Below are 22,380 nucleotides of genomic sequence, written 5' to 3'. Positions count from 1 at the left end.
TAAATAATTTGAGTTTTTTCTTGTAGGAACCACTGCCTGATCATAGCCTTTACAACATCTGCTACTCGCTCTGTAGTTGAAAAATCAGCTGCCCCAGTTGCAGGCAGCTGCAGTGTTTTTGATGCTGCTGCACTGTTTGTTTAGGCTGCAGGCAGTCTGAGGAAGCACACCTGGGCACCTCCAGGAATTCAGAGATGACAGCTCTGCCATACCAGAAGCCAGGTAACTGTGCTAACAAATGTGCAGCAACAACTGTGTCCCATCATTAGAAAATAGCAGCCTGGGTTTGTACCTTGCAAAACCAGCACTATGAACTGATTAAAGCTGACACTAAAAGCATATGCCAGAGAAAGGGCTTGTTTTGAATTTGCATAGTGATCAATTTATATTTTAAGTGCAGATCTCAGCAGTGCCTTTGCAGCTGTATCTATTAAATTGGTTACAACAGGACCATTTTATAAAACATATTTTCTTCTAGACACATACCTAGGGATTAAAACACTTCCTCTTTATAATTCCCATGAAGTAGTCTTTTGCTGGAAACATTCTTTCCTTCAGGTGAAGATTGAGGCAACATCTACAAGTACCCTGAAGTTTGTGTTGGCAAACAATGCAGGAGAGATGACTGAAGTTCCATCCACTGATTCACAGACAGGAGTCCTATGCAAAATTTCCTATAGAAATTCTCTTCTGATAACATGAGGAGTAGCAATTCAGAAAAATCTGATTTGTAATTTAAAGCACCTGTGAAGTTCCACACAAACTGTTTCCCCAAACATTTCAAGACCATTCCCTTCTTTGCTGGGCAAACATTCTTCAGATGAACTCACAGATAATAATATAGTCAAGAGGTGAAGTAAACACTGCAGCTTTCTTATTCATTAAAATCACATTTAAATAGGACTGGGAGGAAAAAAAACCCAGCTTGCTAGACATTGAAATTACTTACCTTAGTTTTATTAAGGCACTAATTATTTTACTTATTAAGGCCTTACATCATAACTTGATAAGGCATCTAAAGGATATTTTTGTTTGAGAAGTGTTGATTGACTCTTCCACCAACTGTAAAATTTTGTATTAAAATATGAACTGTGTACATTTCTTTTACACGTTTTTATTATAGAACTATTGGTATTATTGTAGTACACTTCTTGGTCAAGATCTTACATGGGCAGTGATTTTTGGTTTGATTGTCTATCAAGAATTCGTCATTATTACAGGCTAACAATGGGAGGTCCTGGGAGTGAAAAGCTCAATGGAGAAAAGTTTTAAGATCGCTCAAAACTTTGAAGTTACGGGGCCATTAAGCTATGCGCTGTGATATTGCAAGACTTGAAGGGATGTACAAAAAAGATTCAAATACCTTTTCAGAGGTACCAAGAAAATACACAAGTAAAACAGAAGACAATCTCTGGCACCCTCAGAAGGGCAATATGTTTCTACCTAACCCCTGACATACTCACCCTGTCTCCCCCACCTCCCATGCACTTCTATTTCTTCTTTTTTTTCTCTTTGCCTCTTTTACTATTAAAAATATATATAAATTTTTTCACAGCAACAGTTAACCTCGTTTGGTTTTATTCATGTTTTTTGGGTATATTTTGAATCTTCAAAGTTCTTTCTGTTTATATATAAAGATTTCATTTTCTTTGGTCTTCTTGGTTTAAACGGGATCGTAACAGCCCAGAACATGATTTTGATACAGAATTAGCTAAAATATTTCAAATAATTGTAGAGCACGTCACTGGGTTATTATATGCAGGGAAAAAATACAGATAAGAAACTATTCAAAATACCATACTGCAAAGTGTAAGCAAAAGCTTTAGAACCTGCAGCAAGCACTGGTTTTTGGCTACATTAAGAATAAAATCCCCAAACTCCTCAAACTCTGTTATGCCCTCGTGAAGAAGGGAAAGTGGCTGATTTGTCGTGCAGCTCTCTGTACAGAAGCCAAATTTAGACTTCGAGGTGTAACCCGCGAGAGGGAACTTGTGGGAAGCAGCTCCAGGTGCCTCGGGGCTCCCCCTGCCCACAGCCCGCAATCCCCCTCTGTGCCGGAGCAGCTCTGTCGCGGCGGGGTGCAGGGAGCGGCACCTCCGCACGGAGAGCCCGCCGGCCGATCTCCAGTTCCCGAGCCGGGCGGGCCGGCTCTCCCGCCCCGCCCCGCCCCGCGAGGGCCGCCGGGCCCGGCCGTGGAGCGGCGCGGAGGGGCGGGGACGGAGCCGCTCCTCCCGCCGGGTGAGGGAGCTGCGGCCGCTGCCTCGGCGCGGCGGGAAGCGGCGGGAGCGGGGCGGCCGCGCCGCAGGTACCGAGCGGGAGCGCGGAGGCTGCGAGCGCTGCCCGCCTCGCCGGGCGGGCGGGGTGCAGGGAGCGCAGCGCACCCCTCGCTGCCCGGTGCTGAGGCGGGACGGGACGCGCCCGCCCGGCCGCCTTCAGAACTTGCCGTGATGGTGGCGGCCGGAGCGGCAGGGCCGGCAGGGCGCTGCGGCAGCCGCCTGCCTCATCGCCTGCACGGCGAGGGAACGCAGAGCTGCCCCGGTTCGCTTCTGCCGCTGCCGGGAGCAGCGCCCCGCCCGCTCCCCGCCCACCCCGCGGAGGGCGGCGCCGGCCGGCTTGGCGGGAGCCGCGGCTGAGGGGCGGGGGGCGCGGCCGGCGCGCTGCCTGGCGCGGCCCCGGTGCCGGGCAGCGGCGGGCGGAGGTGCCCGTGGCGAGGTTTCCCTGCCCGAGCTGGTGAGCCCGCCCCGGCCCGCCCGGCTCCGCGAAGGGCTTTTCCCAGGGAAAGACGAAGTTTCCCGCCCGGCGCGGGGCCGCACCGGGAAGCGCCGCTGTGTGACCGCCTCCCCCGCCTTGTCCCCGCAGGAACACCATGGGGCTGAGCGCGGAGCAGGTGAGCCTCATCGGGCAGGTGTTCGAGTCCTACGTGCTGGAGCACCACCGGGACGACATCCTGAGCATCCTGAGGGAGGCGGACGAGCAGGCGCACTACCCCGTGGTCGTCGACGCCTTGACACTCTTTGAGACCAACATGGAGATCGGGGAGTACTTCAACGCCTTCCCCAGCCAGGTGCTGCCGGTGTTCGACAGCGCGCTGCGGCGGGCCGCGCTGGCAGCGCTGCAGGACAGCGCGGACCCGGCACAGCTCAGCCTCAAGCAGAACCTGCACGCCAGGGTCTCGGGTGAGTGCCGGGCTCTGGGGTCAGTGCCGGGGCTCTCGGGTGAGTGGCGGGGTCTCGGGTGAGTGCCGGGCTCTGGGGTCAGTGCCGGGGCTCTCGGGTGAGTGGCGGGGTCTCGGGTCACTGCCGGGCTCTGGGGTCAGTGCCGGGGGTCTCAGGGTCAGTGCCGGGCGGGGGCTGTGGCCAGCTGCACCTCCCTGCCAGGACTGCCAGCATTTCTTGGCTCTTCAGGGTAACTGCTGAAATTCCTTACTCTGTAACAAACTATCGGGGTGCCTTGGAATGAGCAAGTTAAATTATTGCCGTTCCAGTGTTTGAAGCAGTTTGATGCAGCAGGGAATCCTTGGTGTTTATTAAGCAGCAAAGAACACGTGCAAACACGTGGATATGTGTAGACCAACTCCCAAAGGAAAAGCTGTGGCCATTCCCGCTGCCCTGCGTGCAGTGTTTGGTGTCTTTCACTGAGTCAGGGCTTACACTAAAGCCTTTCCAGGACAAAGACTTCTCAAAGCATCAGGTGATCTTACATTATTTCTTTTAGACAGGAGGTGTAGAGAGAAGAAAAAGAAAGAAGGGAAAAAAAAAAGTCCTGGTAAAAAAGTTTTAGGGGAAGATATATAGTTCCTACATTTTACTGCAGGTTGACTTCCCTATGTGCCAGTTGGCTCTCAGTCCTTCTCGACTCCAGCTGTCTTGTAGAAGAGGCAAAGTCTAAATTTTGAGTTTTCTTGTAACGATTTCATTGGAAACTGTTGAATTTTGTGCTTAGCTGTTATAAAATTTCTTGTCACAAAATTGGAATGAACTGTTGGAAGGCGTGATCATTAATGGAGGATTCAGTAATTTTTTAACTGCAATTATTCCTTATTATTTGGAACATTTTAGTAGCTTTGAGGTTTGGTAAATGTGGACTGCAGGTTCTGGGGTTGAAATGTCTTTTTGCCTGTTGTGGGAAACTGAGTCAGCAGTGGCACCAGCCCTTCTGATCATTTCTGACCATAAAAGTTTGGAGCAGTAGTCTGCTAAGCCAGGAGCTGGCAGCCTGTTTCCCTCCCCTGCCCTGTTGTGGTGTGACTTATGATCATTGAGTCTTTTGGCAGCTGGAATTTGGACAAATCAAAGTTGTTAAATAGTTGCTAAATCATTAGTTGTTAAATTTCATTCCAGTGAGTTTCCATAAAAATGTTGTAATAACAATGCATACATCAGAAATATATTTAGCCTGTGGTATTCAGGAGCTGAGGCACTGGTACACAGCTGCTGAGTATGTGATGTAAAAGGATGGCCTCTGCTTTACTGGAATTTTACTTTGGGCACTTTCCTGTACCTGTGAAAGCAGGAATGAGGTAAAACTTTCCTCCTAGTGTTCTGAGCTGCATTTACATAATTCAGGGCTTCAGCATGAAAAAAGACTCCAAGAATGATTATTTGAAAAGCTGACAATAAGTGTTAGAAGGAATACAGCAATGAGAGAATCTCTGCATGAGTAGTGGTGTCTTTAAGACATTCCTTTTCCTATTATCAGCTTCTTGCTGGAGCTGATCATTCTTCCCTCAGTGGTGTTTTGTCTAAACATTCCCATATCAATTTCCACCAAAATTAGCCCCCTTGATCAAATAGTTTTAACAACTGATAAAAGCAAGCCTGACTGATTATTGATAGAAGAATTTAGTCAGCGGACTCACAGATAATTTCATCCCTAAGCTGAAGAAAGACATGAAGAACAGGGGGAGTTAACCTTGAGAGGTCCAACTGGATCAAAATAACATCTGTCCATGGAATTTGGTTAATGTTCTATACCACCAAAGGCTCACTGCAGAAGAAACAAAAGTAGTAACCTAAATTTTCTATAGTCTTTTTTCCACCCAAATTTTCCCATAATACTGTTACATTTTAAGTGGATGCTGAGTTTTTGATTACCTTCAGGATTCTCATCTTGGAGTGCCACTTCCCATTCCCATGTTAGATAAGGAGGGAATGAAAAGGTTGTGCACTGTTCTTGGTGGGAGCAGCAGGCAACTACGAGGAGTGATGGCATCTGTGTGTTGGGCTTGGAATTGAGGGAAAGTGATTTTGCATACACCAGGTGTAAGAAACAATTTCAACACCTTCTACTAATATGGACAGGGCATCTAGGGATTCAGAAAAGGATTGAAGGAGTGTGGTTATGCAGTAATTAATAGTGGATGATTGCCCTGAGTTCACTGAAGAAAGTAAAAGGTGAAGTTCTTTATATAAATTCCAGCACTGTAGGAATTTGATTGTATAACTTCTACTTTTTGCTACAAATCCATGAAATGATTTTTCCTTATCATTAGCCTGAGCACCACTGTGTCTCTTACTGAAGGCCAAGCTGCTTCTGAAATTTTCTAATAGCTTTTTTGTGGCTAATACAGTATAGTTGATTCAAAGAGGCACATACTCAATTAAAGAGTTTGTCAAGCAGTCTAGTATGATCAGAATGAAGGCTCATTTTGTCACATTTAGACTCTTGTCTCTTCAAAATTGACAGAGATGATCTTAACAGCAGTGCTGCAGCTCTCTCTAGTGTGAGATGTGATGCATTTTGCAAAGCTTTTTCAGGGGCAGCAATACTGAACAAAGAAAAAAATGCCAAAACAGGTGGAGAAATAACGGATTTTTTCTTCCCGTGAACTAACTAGAAATGCAAATCTGTGGTAGAATGAAAATCTCAACAGGCTCGGTAGAACATTTAAATAGCTTTATTAGAGTCAAACAGAAAAAATTGTTTGCAGTTTTACAAAATACTTCCTTTTCCTGATTATTTAATTCTACTTTTTCTACTTTATTCTCTTACCTTGTAAAATTAGTTTAATAGCTTAAAATATTTTCTTTGAACAAAAGCAGAAGGTCAAGTGTTACTTAAAAGCATCAAACTGAATGTTTCTGCATGTCTGAAATAAAGAATTTGGGTTTGAAAACACTGAAATAAATAAAAGTTTGGGGTTTTTTTTTTAAGCAGGCAAAACCACTGAGAAAATTTGACTTAAACAAAAAAATAGTTTTGGTCACCTTAGAAACATAATTTCCTAGCAGATTTGTCATTTTACATCTCTTTTTCCTAGCTGTATTTCAGAAGTAAAGCTAAGAAATTAATTTAAGGTTATAATTATTAGTATCTTGTAGCTCATTACCAATTTCTGAGTAGTAAATTTTTTTCTCAAGTGAGCATTTCAAAGCAATTTATTTTTATAAAGACTTTGTAGGTTGCTGAGATTAGTATTCCTGAGAATTTCCACCACTCTGGTGCCAAGTGGTGGGTGAACAGTGGAGTGGGATCAGCACATGACTGAACTGGCTGCTGGGGTGAAATTAAAGGAGTGCAAGTGCAAAGTGTCCTGTCACTATGCATTTGAATGGACAAGAGAATTTGCTTTGGCTGTGTTCATGACACCTTTACATTCCTTTTATGCCCTCTTCCTTGTGCTTGAGGTTTACTGGTATGTGACATGATTTAAGGTCAAATGCTCTCCAACTAGGAGTTTGCTTAGATTTGAGAATTCACACAAGATTAGCAGCTACAGCTATTTAATTGCAGGAATAACATTGAACCACAATTAAGTAGCATAACTAAAAAGTTGTCATTCAGAAGAACTAGTTGTAGAATAAATGGCATCTGCAAAAACAACATGTGAATTAATAGAGAGATGAGAACATCAGGATCTGTTTCCATGAATGGAAACTGTCCATGACTATTCAAGAGTGGCAAGAGTGGGAGAGCAAAATTACAACATTTTCAGCTAGTGCTCAGTGTTTGATGATTTTTCACCATCTGAGGACAATGAATCAGATTTATGGTACAACAGATGAATAGTTGAATCATGTTTATTAAATAGTAATAACAGTGGCTACTGTTCATATGTCTGGCATGTTTTCTAGTCTTCCTGTTTAATTGCATTGTAAGTCCTTGTTTGATAAGCATAGCCTTATGCTGCACATATTTTTTGTCTAACAGGTTTGCCTGTTTGCCCAGAGCTGACTCGAGAGCACATTCCCAAATCCAAGGATGTGGGACACTTTTTGTCTGTTACTGGGACTGTCATACGTACCAGTTCGGTGAAGGTTTTGGAGTTTGAGCGGAGTTACATCTGCAACAAGTGCAAGCACGTGTTTGTTGTCAAGGCTGACTTTGAGCAGTACTACACGTTCTGTCGTCCAGCAGCCTGTCTCAATGAAGAGGGCTGCAACTCAACCAAGTTCATGTGTCTCTCTGGAACAACCTCTTCTCCTACCTGCTGCAGGGACTATCAAGAAATCAAAATTCAGGAACAGGTAAGGGAAAAATAAATAGACAAAAGGGGAAGGTATTAAAGTGTAGATGCCTACTGTTGTTTAAAAAAATGCTCAAGAAGGCCGAAAGAAGCCAGGCAACCCATTAGTCAGAGATTTCCTTTCAAAGAGTTAAAAATTAAGCCAACCTGTAGACCAGACTTCTGTTACTGGGTAATTCCATTGGATATTGTACAAAACACCAGCAGTCGGTGAATAGATGAGATTTCCATAGATTAAATTTCATTCCACGTGGAATCCCTGTGTCACCCAAGTGTGCATTGCTTTTCTAAGCACTTCATGTACATGATACTGATGCACTGCTTCTGAGGACTAAAGCTAACCCAGTGTTGGCCAGGACCAGTGTAACTGTAAAGTGTGGTGTCTGCAAATGTTCTTCCCTTTAGCCAATATTGAACTCCACAATTACTGCATTGGTGAACCTTACAGAGCCTGCATACGGAATTTGTGTTTGTTTTCTGATGGCAGCCCTGGGTAAAAGTACAGACAAGGTGGAGGAGAGATGTATGAAGTTAGAAATTAAGGTCTTTAAGGTTCAGAATACCAAAAATGTAAAGGAATAAAACTTTCTAGGAAATAAGCCCTATATTGCATGAACATATAATGATTGTTGCTGTCATATGGGAAATCTCTATAACTTACATTTATACTGTGTGACACACAGATCTCACTGGTAGGAAGGATTTTCAGCAACATTATTAAAAACAGTGAAGTTAAACTAGGAGTGAATTTCCCTTGTGTTTCCGACTGAGCTCTGCAAGTAGCTGTGCCTGTGCTATCAGCACTGACAGTGATGTGAACTGCCTGTGGCCATTTTGATAATACACAAGAGTGAATTAACCTTCCTGGGCACCAGAGAGTGAATACATTTAGAATTCTAGCATGTAGGACCTGTGCTGCAGAATGAAAAGATCCTTCTGACTTGTTCTTATTGCAGTGGCTACTCTCAAAACTATTGCAAGCTCTAAGTGTTAATGGAAAGATTGCTGGTTGTAAATGGATTGTGACAAGATTGCACAGATTTTGCCCTGGAGAAAAGAAAAAGAACTACAGAAGTTATTGGCACATTTGTCAATATATATTTGGATTTTCCCATGTTTGATTTAATCCTTGACACCTGGGTGTAAACTTAATGTCAAACTGTCAAGTCATGGTTAAATACCAGAAAAATACAGAGAATATTCTCTCAGTATGTACTTCAGTGAAGGGTTATCTAACTCATGCACATGCTTCAGTACCCAAAGTCCACTTTACATATCGAAGAAGTATCTAGTAATAATTCAAATTATAATAAAAAAAAAATCAAGCCTTTCAAACATCCTCTTTTAGTGAGCTTTCTTAAGCAAGATATTGAAATCACACAAGATCTCCCAGCACCGAGCTCCTTCTGCTAATTTAGTACCCAATCCCATTTCCATTAATATCAGCATTAAACTTTCATTGTTAAGTTCAGGGCAGCATTGGCACCCTTACTGTAAGATTTGTGATAAAAGGCAAGAGCTGACCTCGGTTCCAGGAAAGGACTGTAGGCCAGAGCAGCTGTAAATTAAAGGCTTCTGAGAGGTGCTGTTCTTAAGAAGTGCTTTTCCTTCCCATCACCTAGGTTCAGAGGCTGTCTGTTGGAAGCATCCCTCGTTGCATGGTGGTTGTTCTGGAAGATGATTTGGTGGACAGTTGCAAGTCTGGTGAGGATATAGCATAAATTACCTGTGTTTATACCCACAATCATTTTTAGTTTTCCATTTGAGATGAATCTCTGTCAAGTGGCTGTCAGTGCTGGGGGCTCCTTGAATTAGGTGTGTTCATCTGTTGCTGTTTCAGGCTGAACATTAGCGTGGCAGCTGATGATCATTCTAGAAAATGTCATGCACCCCAGGTTGACTGTTTGACAGATCAGTTTCAATAAGTAATGTGTTGTGCCATACAGAAAGTACATTAAATCTTGTTGGTGTAGAAGACCAAACCTCCCCAGGAGATTGGGTCACAGAGTGTGAGGTGCCCCTCCATAGGTTTGGAGAGCCAGGAGACCTGACCTCCTATCTAAGGAGTACTGCAGGTGGAAAAAGCTACTTGGCATTCAAAGAAGCAGCTCATTGGCAGGAGGATGAATCAACAGTGCACTACAAATTCTCAGATAAGCACATTTCTGCAAGAAATTAATTTGTGATTTTACTTTCTCAGAAGAACACTCTACTCAGAATGTTAACAAGTGATTCTGGGGTTCATCACATAAGTTAGCAGAAGTCAAATACGTTTTGACTTTTTTTTTTTTTTTTTTTTTGTATAATCAGTCTAATTGAAAGAGCTTCTACAGTATACCAGAAATTCATCTCTTCTAAAAGTAGAAACAAAGAGAGGTGTATCTTTAAGAATTCAGCTTCCTTAAACAGAAGTGGAAAGACATAACTTCCTACCACAGACTTAAGCAGTCTACCTTATCTTTGTTTTAGACTTCCGGTAACTACAGGAGGTTTTGCTTTTTTTTATTAGATTTTTTTTTAACCTTATTAACTGTAACATAGGATCTAGATCACATTATTGTTCATTACAGCTAGCTGCAGTGTCTGCATGTCTCAAGTCAGATGTTACTTCACTGATTTTCGTTGTTGCCTCTAGGAGATGACATCACAGTGTATGGAGTGGTAATGCAGAGGTGGAAACCTTTCCGTGAGGGTGCACGCTGTGACCTGGAGCTTGTTTTAAAAGCCAACTATGTTAAAGTGAACAATGAGCAGCTAGCAGGAGTTGTAATTGATGAAGAAGTTCGCAAGGAATTTGAAGACTTCTGGGAAAGGCATAAGAATGATCCCTTAGCAGGTTAGTAGTTGAAAGCTTTTAAGTAGGGCACTTGATTGGATAGAGTTGAAATTAGGAGTGAAAATACAGTGACTGAACAGTTTCCCCCCATTATTCTATCTCATCGCACATTCATCAAGAACATATTTTTTCCACTACAAGAATGTGAAATTCTTACTTTAATATTACTGGGTGGAGGTGGAAGGAAGTACCAAACTTACTGCATTGATCTTCATTCTTTGAGCTTTCTATTCAAGTCTTTCTTGGAATATTCATTAACAGGAGATGAGAAAGAATATAAATATCAGAGAGAAAAAAAAAAAAAAAAAGCAATGTTTTATCATTAAGGAAGAAGAAGCATGCTTCTAAGAAGAAATAGGGGTAGAATGTAGCTCTTGGAGGCCTAGGCTCTTGAGTTAGGTGCAGGGGAGCCTCCCAATTCACAGCAGCTTCCAGGATAGTCAGGGTTCAGCATGCTGGGTCCTGCACTTGCCATGGTCCACAGTCAACTAACTTGGAATTACCAGGAGTTCTGTCTGGAACTCTGTCCCTCTCCATAATCTGAGTGCCTTCTCCTCAACTCTGCAGAACTCAATGGACTCTTTAGGGTCTTCATCACTGAACTTTATTAGGCTGACAATCTGTCTTGTGAAACCCTGGAAAAGGATTAGTCTTTCTTCTTTAAAGACAAAGAGGAGGAAAAGCAGGTGGGAACCTCCTTCAAATGAGCCTGCTCACAATAAGAAAGTGTAGATCCTGTTAGTGGCAAAGATTTTTCAGAACTGCATTTCCTGGAAAGCAATTTAATTACTAGCTTCCTGCTGGTTGGAATGATAACATTTCTTCCTTCTGCTGTTTGGAATGAGAATACTTCTTATTGACATTGTTAGAACGATTCAAAAAATAATTCAGGATCTTCTTTGAAGGTCCCTTTTAATCTTTCATTCTCAGGACAATTTTTGGAAGCCTGTAGGGAGCAATGTGATCTTATGTAATATTACCCATTCTGAATAAATAAATATGAATTGGCTACAAGAATGTTGATGTGGAAATTAGAAGGACCCTGACTGTCCAAGATGCCTGAAACATACATCTGTTGTCATAATTGTCTGATTTTGAGTTGAAACTGAGGGTAGAGATCAAATCTGACTAAAGAGTCTGAGGCCACAGAATGTGTGTGTACCTGTACTGTTTTTCAAGAGATAATGATAGCTGCTACTGCATTTTATGTCAGACCATTAAGCATCACTTAATAATGCTGACTGCTGACTGTGGAGTTAAATATTGAGCGGTGCATGGCTGAACAACGTTCTTACAATTTCACTTTTGGATGGACAGAGATGTGTTAATTCCTCCAGAAAGCCTACAAATAAAACACATATACCTTAAGTCATCCATTAGGTGCCTATATTTTGCCAGTACCATGTATATGCATCTAAATTTAAAACATGAAGTTAAGCTCTCAAAATGGGTCACTTTCTTTTATTCCCTAGCAATGGAAGTAACACATGGCATATAACCTGAGACCCCTTATGTGCTGGTAGTGTCAGAATCTCAAAGGACAGAATTTATCCTGTTACATATCTTCCACATCATCAGCATTTTCACAGCAGATTGAAATATTCTGCTGCTGGAAAGAGACTATAGTAGGGAGGAGAAGAGGGACCTGTAACACAGAAGGATCAAAAGAGAAGGAGAGTAACAATGAGAAAATGAGCAGACTGTGTGTGCACAGGTTTAAGGCAAAATAAGTATTAGAAGTTTTCCTACTTTTCTTAAATGTACAAGACACCAGTTTTCAAGGGGCCATTTTGAAATCTGTAAACTTCTAGGTTTTATAGCTTTTACATTTGTAAATGTGGAACAAAATAATTTGCATAATGACATTTCATTCGTGCCTTTTATCTTGCTATCCACACCATACATTCCTTAAATTGCAGTAGGATTGGTTTTGCTGCTTGTAATTGTCACTTACTTAACTTCTCTATAATGAAGTAAGTTTGTATTAAACAACTACTCTAGTCCCATTTAAAGAAAAAAAAATTAAAATCCCCTTCCTACTCTACTCTTCTTGCCCAAATTATTTGTCATTATACATGGCAGTCCATGGGAAACCAAGTTTTAACTCTGCTGAGTGCCATTTTTGTTTCTGTTTTAGGGAGGAATGAAATTTTGGCTAGCTTATGTCCTCAAGTTTTTGGATTGTACCTGGTGAAGCTGGCAGTAGCCATGGTGCTTGCTGGTGGTGTGCAGAGGACTGATGCTGCTGGAACTCGAACCAGAGGTTTGTATTGTTTATAACAGTTGCACATCCTTCATCCTTGCTAACAGTCATTCCCATCCCTGTCCTCGCCCACATCCCCCCCTCACCCCCTCTTCCAAAATCAAACCAGTAAGAATTTGGAAGCATAATCATTCCATTTTCTTGAGTGAGAACAAGTTTTAATCAGTTTCTGACTATTCTTCCAAAATCTTAGACAAGTTAAAGTGGGTGTCTAGACTTCCTCTTTTTATTTTAATTTTTCCCTAATAAAACCCAATAGAAGCAGGCTTTCAGGTTTCCATTAGGTAGAATATTAAAGGCAGCTGTTTTATCTAAAACATCTCACTTTTTATTGTATAAGTGACATTTTGAATTTATTTCTAGTAGAATATTCCCAGCAGTATTTGGCATCAAAGGATGGAATCTTAATGTTTCCTTAATGCAGATCACTATAATACATTAAAAGGGAAAATTAAAGGATTCATTTTACTTCCTAATGCCAGACTTTTCCATCTGTAATTGTCAGCACATCCCACTTAGTCTTGTAACTCCAAGTTACCTGCCTGCTGATTCTCCTTCTGTTGTTTTTAGATTGCAAATATGTCATGTGCCAGGTGGTACACAGGTCATAATCTATGTAGGTTGATAATTTTAAAAAGTATGTCTCTGTATACAAATACAGGATTTTATTAATGCTCCAACAGCTAAATAAAATTATAGACTTTATATTTGAATTAAAGTTGTATTTTGTACAAAACAGTGAAAATATTTTAGAGCACTTTACTGACATTGTAGTAGCCAAATTATTTACTTCTGTAATTTCATTGTTATGAAATTACAAAGTTGTGTAACTGTTGCCAAAGAATTAATTAAGCAAAACAACCTCCTGATTTTATCGGTCCATTTTGCAATACTTTAAATAACTGAATAGTGGAATAGTAACTAAAGCCTGGTATTCTTCTGTTTCATACTCAAGAATGAGCTGAGTCTGAGAAATGAGCACTCTGAAATGTAAGAACTCATTATAGGAACTGTGTCAAATACCTGCTAATACTTCACAAATACTTCATTTTAAATATCTAGACAACTTTATTAAACAATGCATTTATCACACCAAATAAATAGCAAACAATTACATATGTTAATTTTTCGTATAGGGCTAAATTTTAGATTAATATGACAAGTATTATTTAATCTAAGCATTTTTTGTCAATGTTTGTCTGTATATGAACTCCCTACTCCTACATCACTCTTCTCCCCCAAGGTGAATCACATCTCCTGTTGGTTGGAGATCCAGGTACAGGGAAATCTCAGTTCCTCAAGTATGCAGTTAAGATTATGCCACGCTCTGTGCTTACAGCAGGAATTGGATCTACAAGTGCAGGTATGTGCTTATTCAGCTGTAATAGGTCACCTCTCCACTCAGGTAGGTTTATATTGAAGCCTTCTATGTGTGTGAACATATGTGCTCAGGTTGTTATGAGCACAGTTGAAGCAGAGAACTGCTGTGGAGGCATATGAGGCTTGATCTGACTCTCTGCAGTCCTGCCCCTTTGTCTGTATCCATGAAGGACTGTGATGAGCTTCTAGCAGGGAACCTCATAAGCCTCATCCAGAGGAATCTCTCAATGCTTTGCTAGTGGAGAGTGATCTGGACCTGTATTTTTAGCATTTCTCAGCTATGACAAACATGACATCTTTCCAGAGCTCACACTGTGTGATGAGCTAGCATCATTTGGTTTCTCCTGAATAGATAATCTCCTCTCTTCTGTTCTTTTATATGTTCTGTCTGGGTGCCAGTTTGATTTCTGTTTGCTTTCTGGAAATTCACCCCTGTGTTGAGGAATTATTTCGTACTTATGAAGATGGCTTTAAAATGGTTTCAGAGAGCAAATGGGTTTTTTCCTTCTTATTTTTTTTCTCTTTCTTCCTTTTGTTAAATTTAGTTATGTCCCAGCTGGCTCTGAATGCCAGGCATCTTTGCAAACTCTTCAGGGACAATGTACAGGATCAGATTACCTCTGCCAATGACTTTATTTGAACAAATTAATATATGAATATACTACTTGTATGTTCAAAATCATAAAAAAATTAGCGTCAAATCCACGTGTCTCAGAGAGCATGTGTAACTTGAATATTTCTCAGAGAGTGCTGTTTATCACTTTATGCCTGGGAAACAGCATTATTTGTACATGGGAGAACCAGAGGATAAATTTTCCCCACAGCTATGTATATACTGAGTCTTCTATAGCTGTGGAAGTGGAACATGATGTTGAGTATATACACTCCTGTGTGCAGGGAACTTGTTATGAAACACGTATGCCTCTGACTTTTCATTCTAACTGTTAACAAGTAAGTCTGGAGAGAAGCCAGAGAGAAAAATTTGGTTTAGCATAATCTTTTCTCCACTTTTTGTTAAGAACTGAGAACAGTCTGAGAACAGTTCAGATTTGCAAGGGCACTCGCAGTGACCTGGAATGAAATTTTGCCATGTATTTCAATGTGACTTGCCCATTTTTGTAAGGAGGGATTTCCTATGTCTGTTGCTCTCAGTCTCTGATGTTGCTGTTGCCTTCTTCACCATGTCTCCCTCCCATGCTTCACCTTCCACCTGATCTGATTTCCAGCTCAGCCATGATGGCTAGGTTCAAAGACATTTCCCTGAAAACAAATACTGCAGTTAATATGCTTACTCTGGTATATGTGCACTAATGATGTGTGGAATGATGTTTCATCTCATGAAAAGATTATTTTGGGCCTTTATATCATATATATTTCACTTAAATGTTCCTTATTTTTAAAAAACTTCTCTCTCAGTCTCTTTTTCCAAAATCTGACAGCAGCACCAAATTTCTACTTTAGAATCTTCAGGACCATTACCACAAGTGAAACTTGAGTGCCTAGCAAGGAATCTTATTAACCCTAGTTTAATTTCTGGAAACCTTTCCATGGCTAGAGCTGCTGGACTAAGGTATTAATTTTTATATCAGGAGTTTGGATATTGATTGAATTACTGTACTTTTGCCTTCCCTGTGCAAGAAGTGTCTTATGAAACTGCTTGTACTTAGCTGTACCCACCATTGATCTTTTTCAACTTGCTCTCTGTGCAGAAACTTCAGATTAGTTTGCAGAGCTATTAAACTGCTTTACTTTCCTTCTCATAGCTTAACACTTTGAATTACCAGTTTCTGCTTTCCCATGAGGGGACAGTCCTAATGCACATTATTCCCTCCAGTGTACGAATATTAAATCTCTAAGTTTCACTTTCAACTACTTTCTTACTGTATATAAAAAGCAGTCTGAATTGCATTTAATTGCTGGTTCTGGGATTACAGTCCACATAGGCCAAAAGACACACCTGAGATTGGGTAAACCCTGAATAACTCCTAAAAGCTGTGTCCCTCTTTTAGAGAAAACTGCCAGTATCTAACCAGCCTTTAGTAAGATTGTGTGTGCACTGACATATCTTGTGCTCTTTACCCATCTGGTGCTGTTTTAGGACACAAGCTATTTAACAAGCATTGAATTAGAATTCTGCACCCCAAACTGCATCATATGAGTTTTACTTGGTTTTCTGTACAAACATTTATTTGTACCAGGGCAGTTTATTAGGTCATTACCATGCTCCTTGTGCCAAAATTCTCTTTCTTTCCTGGTCTACCTCAGGTATCACATGCTCTGAGATCCACTATGACACTTTGTGCCCCTGCAGTATCATGTGCCTGCTGCAGCCAAGTAACCCATACAGACGTGACTGAAATTGGCTTGCAGAATTTAAGAAAACACTGATCTAACTCCTGCAGCTTAATTTGCTGTTGGGCTTCTGCTCTTTCAGTCAAGTTCCTGCCTTCCCCTGAACTTTCTAAACAAAGTCTGCTGTTTTACCTGATTCAGAAAGTACAACCCAGGAGGAAACCCTGCTTTCTTGATGAAGGTTTGGAAGACCTTCATCTTTCTATCTCACCCACAGGCTCAAGTTGCCCTTTTGCTGCAAACAGCCCTTACAGACAAATGACAGATAATTTGTTCTCTGTTTTGAAAAAAACAACTTTACCTCCACTCAGTGAATAAGTTTCTGACCTTACTTGTTTTATTAAGTTGCCTTTCTTGCAAACAGCAGAAATTTTCTGTTGCAAATTCTTTACAAGTTTAGGATTTACATGAGGAACTGGGGTTTGTTCCTCCCACATCTCTTTAATGACAGTTGGCAGGCAGACCAGCCCACACACAACAACTCAATGGCAAACATTCGTTTGACCACTCTAGGACTTTGTAACCTGTAAGTGAAAGATGGAGGAACCATTTGTCCCACCATTTTATTCTGTCTACAGTTTTTTTACAGGCCCGGTTCATTCTCCCTGACTTGTCTCTCATCTGAGAATCACAGGGAGTCCTTCAGCTACCTTTTATTTTTAGAAATTGATACACAGTTTTCCATAAAGATTGAGACTTAGGGAGGCTTAACAAGATATCTCTGGGAGTTCTCACCTTACTACTGAGTTAAATAAACTGTTTTGCAGTCCCCAGAGACACAGTGACACTTACGTATATTTGGATAAGATAATCACTTGTAAGAAAATATTTCATTTACCTCTGAAGCTTGAGATTTGCAGTGATCGAGTGGTGTGCAACAAGAACCAACACATGCCAGCTGCTGGCAGGTCTGGAGCTCATAGACATCCAGGCCACAGTCATTCTGCTGCTTATTAATGCATATTTCACTGTTCACATTTCTGAAAATTTTGTTTGGTGTTGCATCCCTCTGCAGATGGATTGCTTAAAGAGTTTTGTGAACTGTATTTAGAACAATTTGCCTAAAAATCTGGGAGACTATCAGCTGTTTCTCCAGCTCTCCAGTTCTGTATAACATGCCTTTCTGAGCTGTGTGACATGCACGCTTCTGGCTTCTCAAACCCTCTGCAGAGCCTTGCAAGTGCTGCCCTTTTGCTGGTATTTTGCCATGTCTAACACTGTCCATATCATGCCAACAGCAGTTTGCTACTGCTTTCCTTTCTTTTCATTGAAGGGAATTGACTCAAGGGGAAACCACCTCTTTTCTTCTTTCATAGTAAGCTTTCCCCTGCTAGGCAGGCTTCAGGTGCTAACAGCTGTCTGTCTTCTGATCCATTAGAAACCAATCCAAAGTCACTGACATGATCCATCCAGCTGTGGTTATAAATAGAGTACATGGTGTCAGTATCTTGAAGTATGCAAGACTCTGAAACTGGAGATATTCTTCGCTCTCTGTAGATCCCCAAGCTGTCCCTGTGCCTTCTCTAGTTGATATAAGCCAAAGTAGTGCCAGAAAACCATTTTCCACCATGGATTCATATCTTGTCCCTGATAAAGTTATTAATACAGATGCAGCCTTTAGGCCATTTTTCTCTGATCATCACTTCTACCATGGGATTGTTTTCCTGAATTCTTATAATTGTACATGAAGTATTTTCTGTCAGTATGTAACCTGAAAATACTTTCTTGAGAGCATGGCTCCACTGACTATTCCTTCAACAGCTGGGCCTCAAGATGGAAAGGCCTTAGCTCTATAGGAAGTTTACTAAACTTGTTGAAGGAATGAAATTTGAAGGTGTGATCAAACAGTCAGACATGCCCCATCTGTAACAATGTCCCATCTCTTCTTTAGTTCCCTTAATTTTTTGCTTTGTCTTGAGAGAGCTTACCTTGACTACCTGCATGACAGAGATTCTTTAGACAAAGAGATACCTGTCTTCAAAAATTTTATTTTTATTTTTTTCAAACATCTTAATATCTGAAGGCCCATAGTTAGGTTGGATGGGAAGTACTGCAGGAACAATATCTTGTCATGTTGGTTGAAGGTTTCAGGTCTTACACACTTCTAACACCTCCAGGCCAGCCTTCATCAGACTTTTTCATGCTGCTGTTGAAATGGCAGACATTTCAAGCAGTTGATTTTTGGATGGGTAACAGATGTCTTCAGCATTTCCTTTACCATACTGTGAAACCCCTCCTTCTTTCCAGTTTGTGTAAGTGTAGGTCTAACCCCATCTTCCTAGTGAGAAAGGACAAACTGGAGGATACCCTTATTTTGAAAGGTTTGCCTTATCTCATGGTCCAAAGGAGTTTTGAAGGGAGACCAAAGAACTTCATAAAAGTTTCTGCCAGTTCAGTTCAGCCAGTTCTTAACAGTGCTGGTAACACGTAGCTGTCATCTCTTGCATCTGGTGTAGCCCTTGTAGAGCACACACACCTCCTTCCTCTGACTGTCTGCAGTCACACCCCTCAGGCCATGGACAGTGACTACCCAGCCATGCCTCCAAAACTGCATTATCTAACCTGGAAATGTTTAAGTGAATCCTCCTTCCATCTCTTCCTGAAATGACCCCCTAAGTTCCATGTTAGTCTTGGGTTTGTCTTTAAGGAAGTCTTCCTAGTGCCTCCAGCTGGCTCTTCCTTGTATCACTTTTGCCTAAATCAGAAATCAAGGAAAAAGCCCTCCATCCATTTCTCCAGCCCCTCTCCTATCACACACTACACAACCAGCTTTTAAGAAGCAGAACTATAACTGGAAACAGAGACAGAGATGGGAGGGCCTAGGAAGAAGAGTTCCACACATACTGCCAGCCCTTACATGTATTTGTCAGTTTTGCTGCATCTTCCTGGCTGGCACTTAGTAGAGCCACCCCAAATAGCAACTACAGCAACAATTAACCCATCATCTCCTGACCAAACTTCCGTGGCTCTCAAAATGAGATAATCTGTACTCTTGCTGACCACTGTGGTGTGGATAAGGAGTAGAGTAGTCAGGTATTTGAAGGATCTGCAGCTGTCCAGACAGCAGTCAGAAGATTTAGTTAACTTTGCCCTTTTCTGTCTGATAAATGAGGATTTGCTAGTATTCATGCATTGCACGTTTGGGGTCTTTCCTTTTCCCTTCCTACCAGCATTTTTAGATGTCAGATGATCAGTCTAGCTGCAAATGGCTACCTTTGAAACTGAGCTGACTTCCAGAAAACCAGCAGCTGAGGCACTCCAAAGAAAATAATGGACTGTCAGATCACCAGATTTCTTTGTGACTTTGTCACTCCCATCTCAAGAATACAGTGTCTGGTAAACCATAAACTAAGTTACTGAGATTATTCTGGTGAAGTTTCTAGTTGCTTCATTGTTGAAGATTGGTAGTAAGGGTTGGCTTTTTCAGTGGAGCCTTTTTGAGTAAATCTACTGGAAAGATTAAATTTCACTAGTCTCCATTTTGATGGAGCTAGAACCATTTTCCCTCCTTCAAATTTCATAGTAATTTAGATTTAAGGTGATACCTGAATAAAACAGTGACAACTTTTTTTCAAGCAAGGCATAGAAACTGCACACATTTTTCATCCATGTTACCTTGTCTGCTTACTACTTTGTACATGAATAACCTCTGATATGCATTCTGACAGTCTTCTAATGGTCTGCCTGTCTGAGATGAAAACACAGTGAGATACATCACCAGTCCTGTCAGCAGAATCTGTAGCATTCCTTTACATCTTGGTGGTCTCTGCAAGTAAAGGTTTGTGGCAAGGTGAATACATCTTCAACCTTGGAACTGTAATGTGATGTCAGCACTGGTTGGCTGTATCATGTGCTGTTCTAAAACATTCAGAGATCAGGGACAAGTCTTTACAGATGCCCTACATGCATTCTATCTTTTAATATCACTAAGTTTCTACTGTGATATTGCCTGAAGTCTCTGGGGGACTGGAAGTTGGTTCCTCAAATTCTATCTCTGGCATGTGATTTTGTCAGGAAATGCAGTACTCAGAAGGCAGGGATTTGGACAAAGTTGCAAAGACCTGAGGCACCCAGCCTTTCAAAAAGCAGAATTTTTTTTTTTTGACATTTAATTGCCATTTATCTACCAAAGATCATGAGGTAGAGTTGTTCATCTCCAATTTTCACCAAGCACAGCATTCTTCTCCCTGCTAGTGGTGGGGTCAGCTCTATCCCAGGCCACATGAGTGTACTAGGTAAGGTGGTGCCAAACTCTACTGCAGCATCCTGCCACAGTCAAGCCTGAAGTTTATTACACCCAAGTTCTCATGCACAGATGACTTTTTAGACTGACAACAGAGCTTCACTTTTCCATTCTAAATTAATTGGATTGCTGGGTGACATTTTGCTGACTAAATTTTGTTGTTTGTTTTGCAATAGCAGCAATACTGGTTTCCTTCCATCACTTTGTAGCATATACTTCTAAAAAGCCTTTATGCTACCAGTGGATGGATTCTGGTTACAGCTTGTACTTGGATCATGTTTTCATTGAATATTCAATAGAGGCAAGAGTTTGAGATACTACTACAGTAGCCTTAATTCAAGGTAGGCTTCACAAGCCTGTCCCTCCTTCAGTGGAGAACTACGTTATTTACATGCTTACATTTATGAGATATTTTAAATAGACTTATAAATAGAACATAAAGTGCATGAAAAATCTCAAAATGTTGCTGCAGACCTGAAAGTTGCAATATAATTGAAAATCAGATAAAGTTCACAGAATTTCAGCCCTCAAGTGAAGTAACTGCTAGTTCAAGGAACCAGTTCTTTGTGTTAAATCATACTGATGTGTTAATAATTTTAGATTTCTGGTTATCACTTTAAACAATTAGAGATTGTTAAGAGCACATATTAGAACTAGGCCTCCAAATATTAATGGATTTCATTAGTTGATTAATCTACCCTAGATAAGTACTGCTGAGTTTCTATACAAGAAAAACATTTAGATCAGGTCATTCCTTTCCAGTTAAAAAAACCCACACATTTGAAATGCAGACAATTTCACCAATGATGTGGAAAGACAGAAGGACTATCTTCATCCCCATTAGAGAATGCAGAAAGAGAATGGAAAGCATTCTATTTTCATTCAGAACTACTGTCAATCATCATGAAATCTACCTTTTTTTGAAAGGCCCAAAACCTACAAGGGATCATAATTTGGGCAGTGACTAGTAAATAGTAGAACTATATTCCTGTAATCTGGCATGACAGATTACAATTGAAATGCACATACAGGCACAGTAAATACAAATAAGGCTAATGAGAATTGGAAGGAATGACTAAATTCTTCAGTGTCATAATAATGTCTTAAATCTTTACAGGTTACTGCTTAGTTGCTTTTATCTTCAAGGTGCCTCAGGTAACAGGGTTGTCTCACTGCAAGTACTTCAGGGCAAGTAATGTATTCCTGAATGCGTCATGCCTGCCACAACAGGATAACCAGGACTGCCTTAAAGGCTAGAGAGAAAATAGAAGTTTAAAATTCCAGGTGTTTAAGAAAAAAAAAAAAAACAAAACAAAAAAACAACACCCTAGACTCCTTACTAATACTGAAAACGACTACAATAAAGCATACCTGAAAACAAACATACTAACCAGTAGTGATCCATTATAATCTTGCACAAGAGTATAATTGGGATATTCACACCATTGCTTTTGAGGCTTAGAATTTTCTAGTAATTGCTTGCATCCTTCCAACCACTTTAGGGGGGCTGAAAAAAGGGTTCTTTCCTGAGGTACCCACCCCAATCCACGTGAAACACTGTCCTGAACAAAACCACAGACTAAACAGCAGCAGGAGGAGATTTAAAAAAAAGTCCTAAAATCCAAGATAGCAGATGGTAAATCTCAAATTGCAGGCTTTAAGTAACAAGTATGTGCCTTGAAAGGAAAAGAAGCTTGCATCTAAAATTATACTGTGCTGTCTGCTTTCAGAGCAAAAGGACATTTTTGGACTTGTTTGTTATTAAGAGATACTTTCTTTGCACTTCATCTAATGACAGTTTTGTTCTTAAGGTGCTATTAAAGGGCACTTTATATTTGGCA

The 22,380-nt window shown here is 40.9% G+C and overlaps 1 protein-coding gene across 2 annotated transcripts in view; it reads left to right on the top strand.

Annotated features, from left to right (window-relative positions):
• Positions 1–2,193: 2,193 nt before the first annotated feature.
• MCM9 (minichromosome maintenance 9 homologous recombination repair factor) overlaps positions 2,194–22,380 on the top strand; it is a 49,668-nt gene continuing 29,481 nt past the window's right edge. Inside the window, exons 1-8 of one of the 2 annotated variants that reach the window (XM_079298831.1) lie at positions 2,194–2,305; positions 2,860–3,176; positions 7,150–7,466; positions 9,088–9,169; positions 10,101–10,301; positions 12,439–12,564; positions 13,808–13,927; positions 14,490–19,852. In XM_079298831.1, the coding sequence (XP_079154957.1) occupies positions 2,867–3,176; positions 7,150–7,466; positions 9,088–9,169; positions 10,101–10,301; positions 12,439–12,564; positions 13,808–13,927; positions 14,490–14,584 (1,251 nt within the window). In that variant the 5' untranslated portion in view covers positions 2,194–2,305; positions 2,860–2,866 and the 3' untranslated portion in view covers positions 14,585–19,852. Of the gene's footprint in view, positions 2,306–2,859; positions 3,177–7,149; positions 7,467–9,087; positions 9,170–10,100; positions 10,302–12,438; positions 12,565–13,807; positions 13,928–14,489; positions 19,853–22,380 lie in introns of those variants that run through there. The other variant, XM_079298830.1, reaches the window with a different exon arrangement.

This window comes from Erithacus rubecula (genome assembly GCF_903797595.1).
Source record: "Erithacus rubecula genome assembly, chromosome: 2".
Taxonomy (NCBI): domain Eukaryota; kingdom Metazoa; phylum Chordata; class Aves; order Passeriformes; family Muscicapidae; genus Erithacus; species Erithacus rubecula.
The sequence above is the reverse complement of the archived record's forward strand: the minus strand, read 5'-3'. Positions and strand labels throughout refer to the sequence as shown.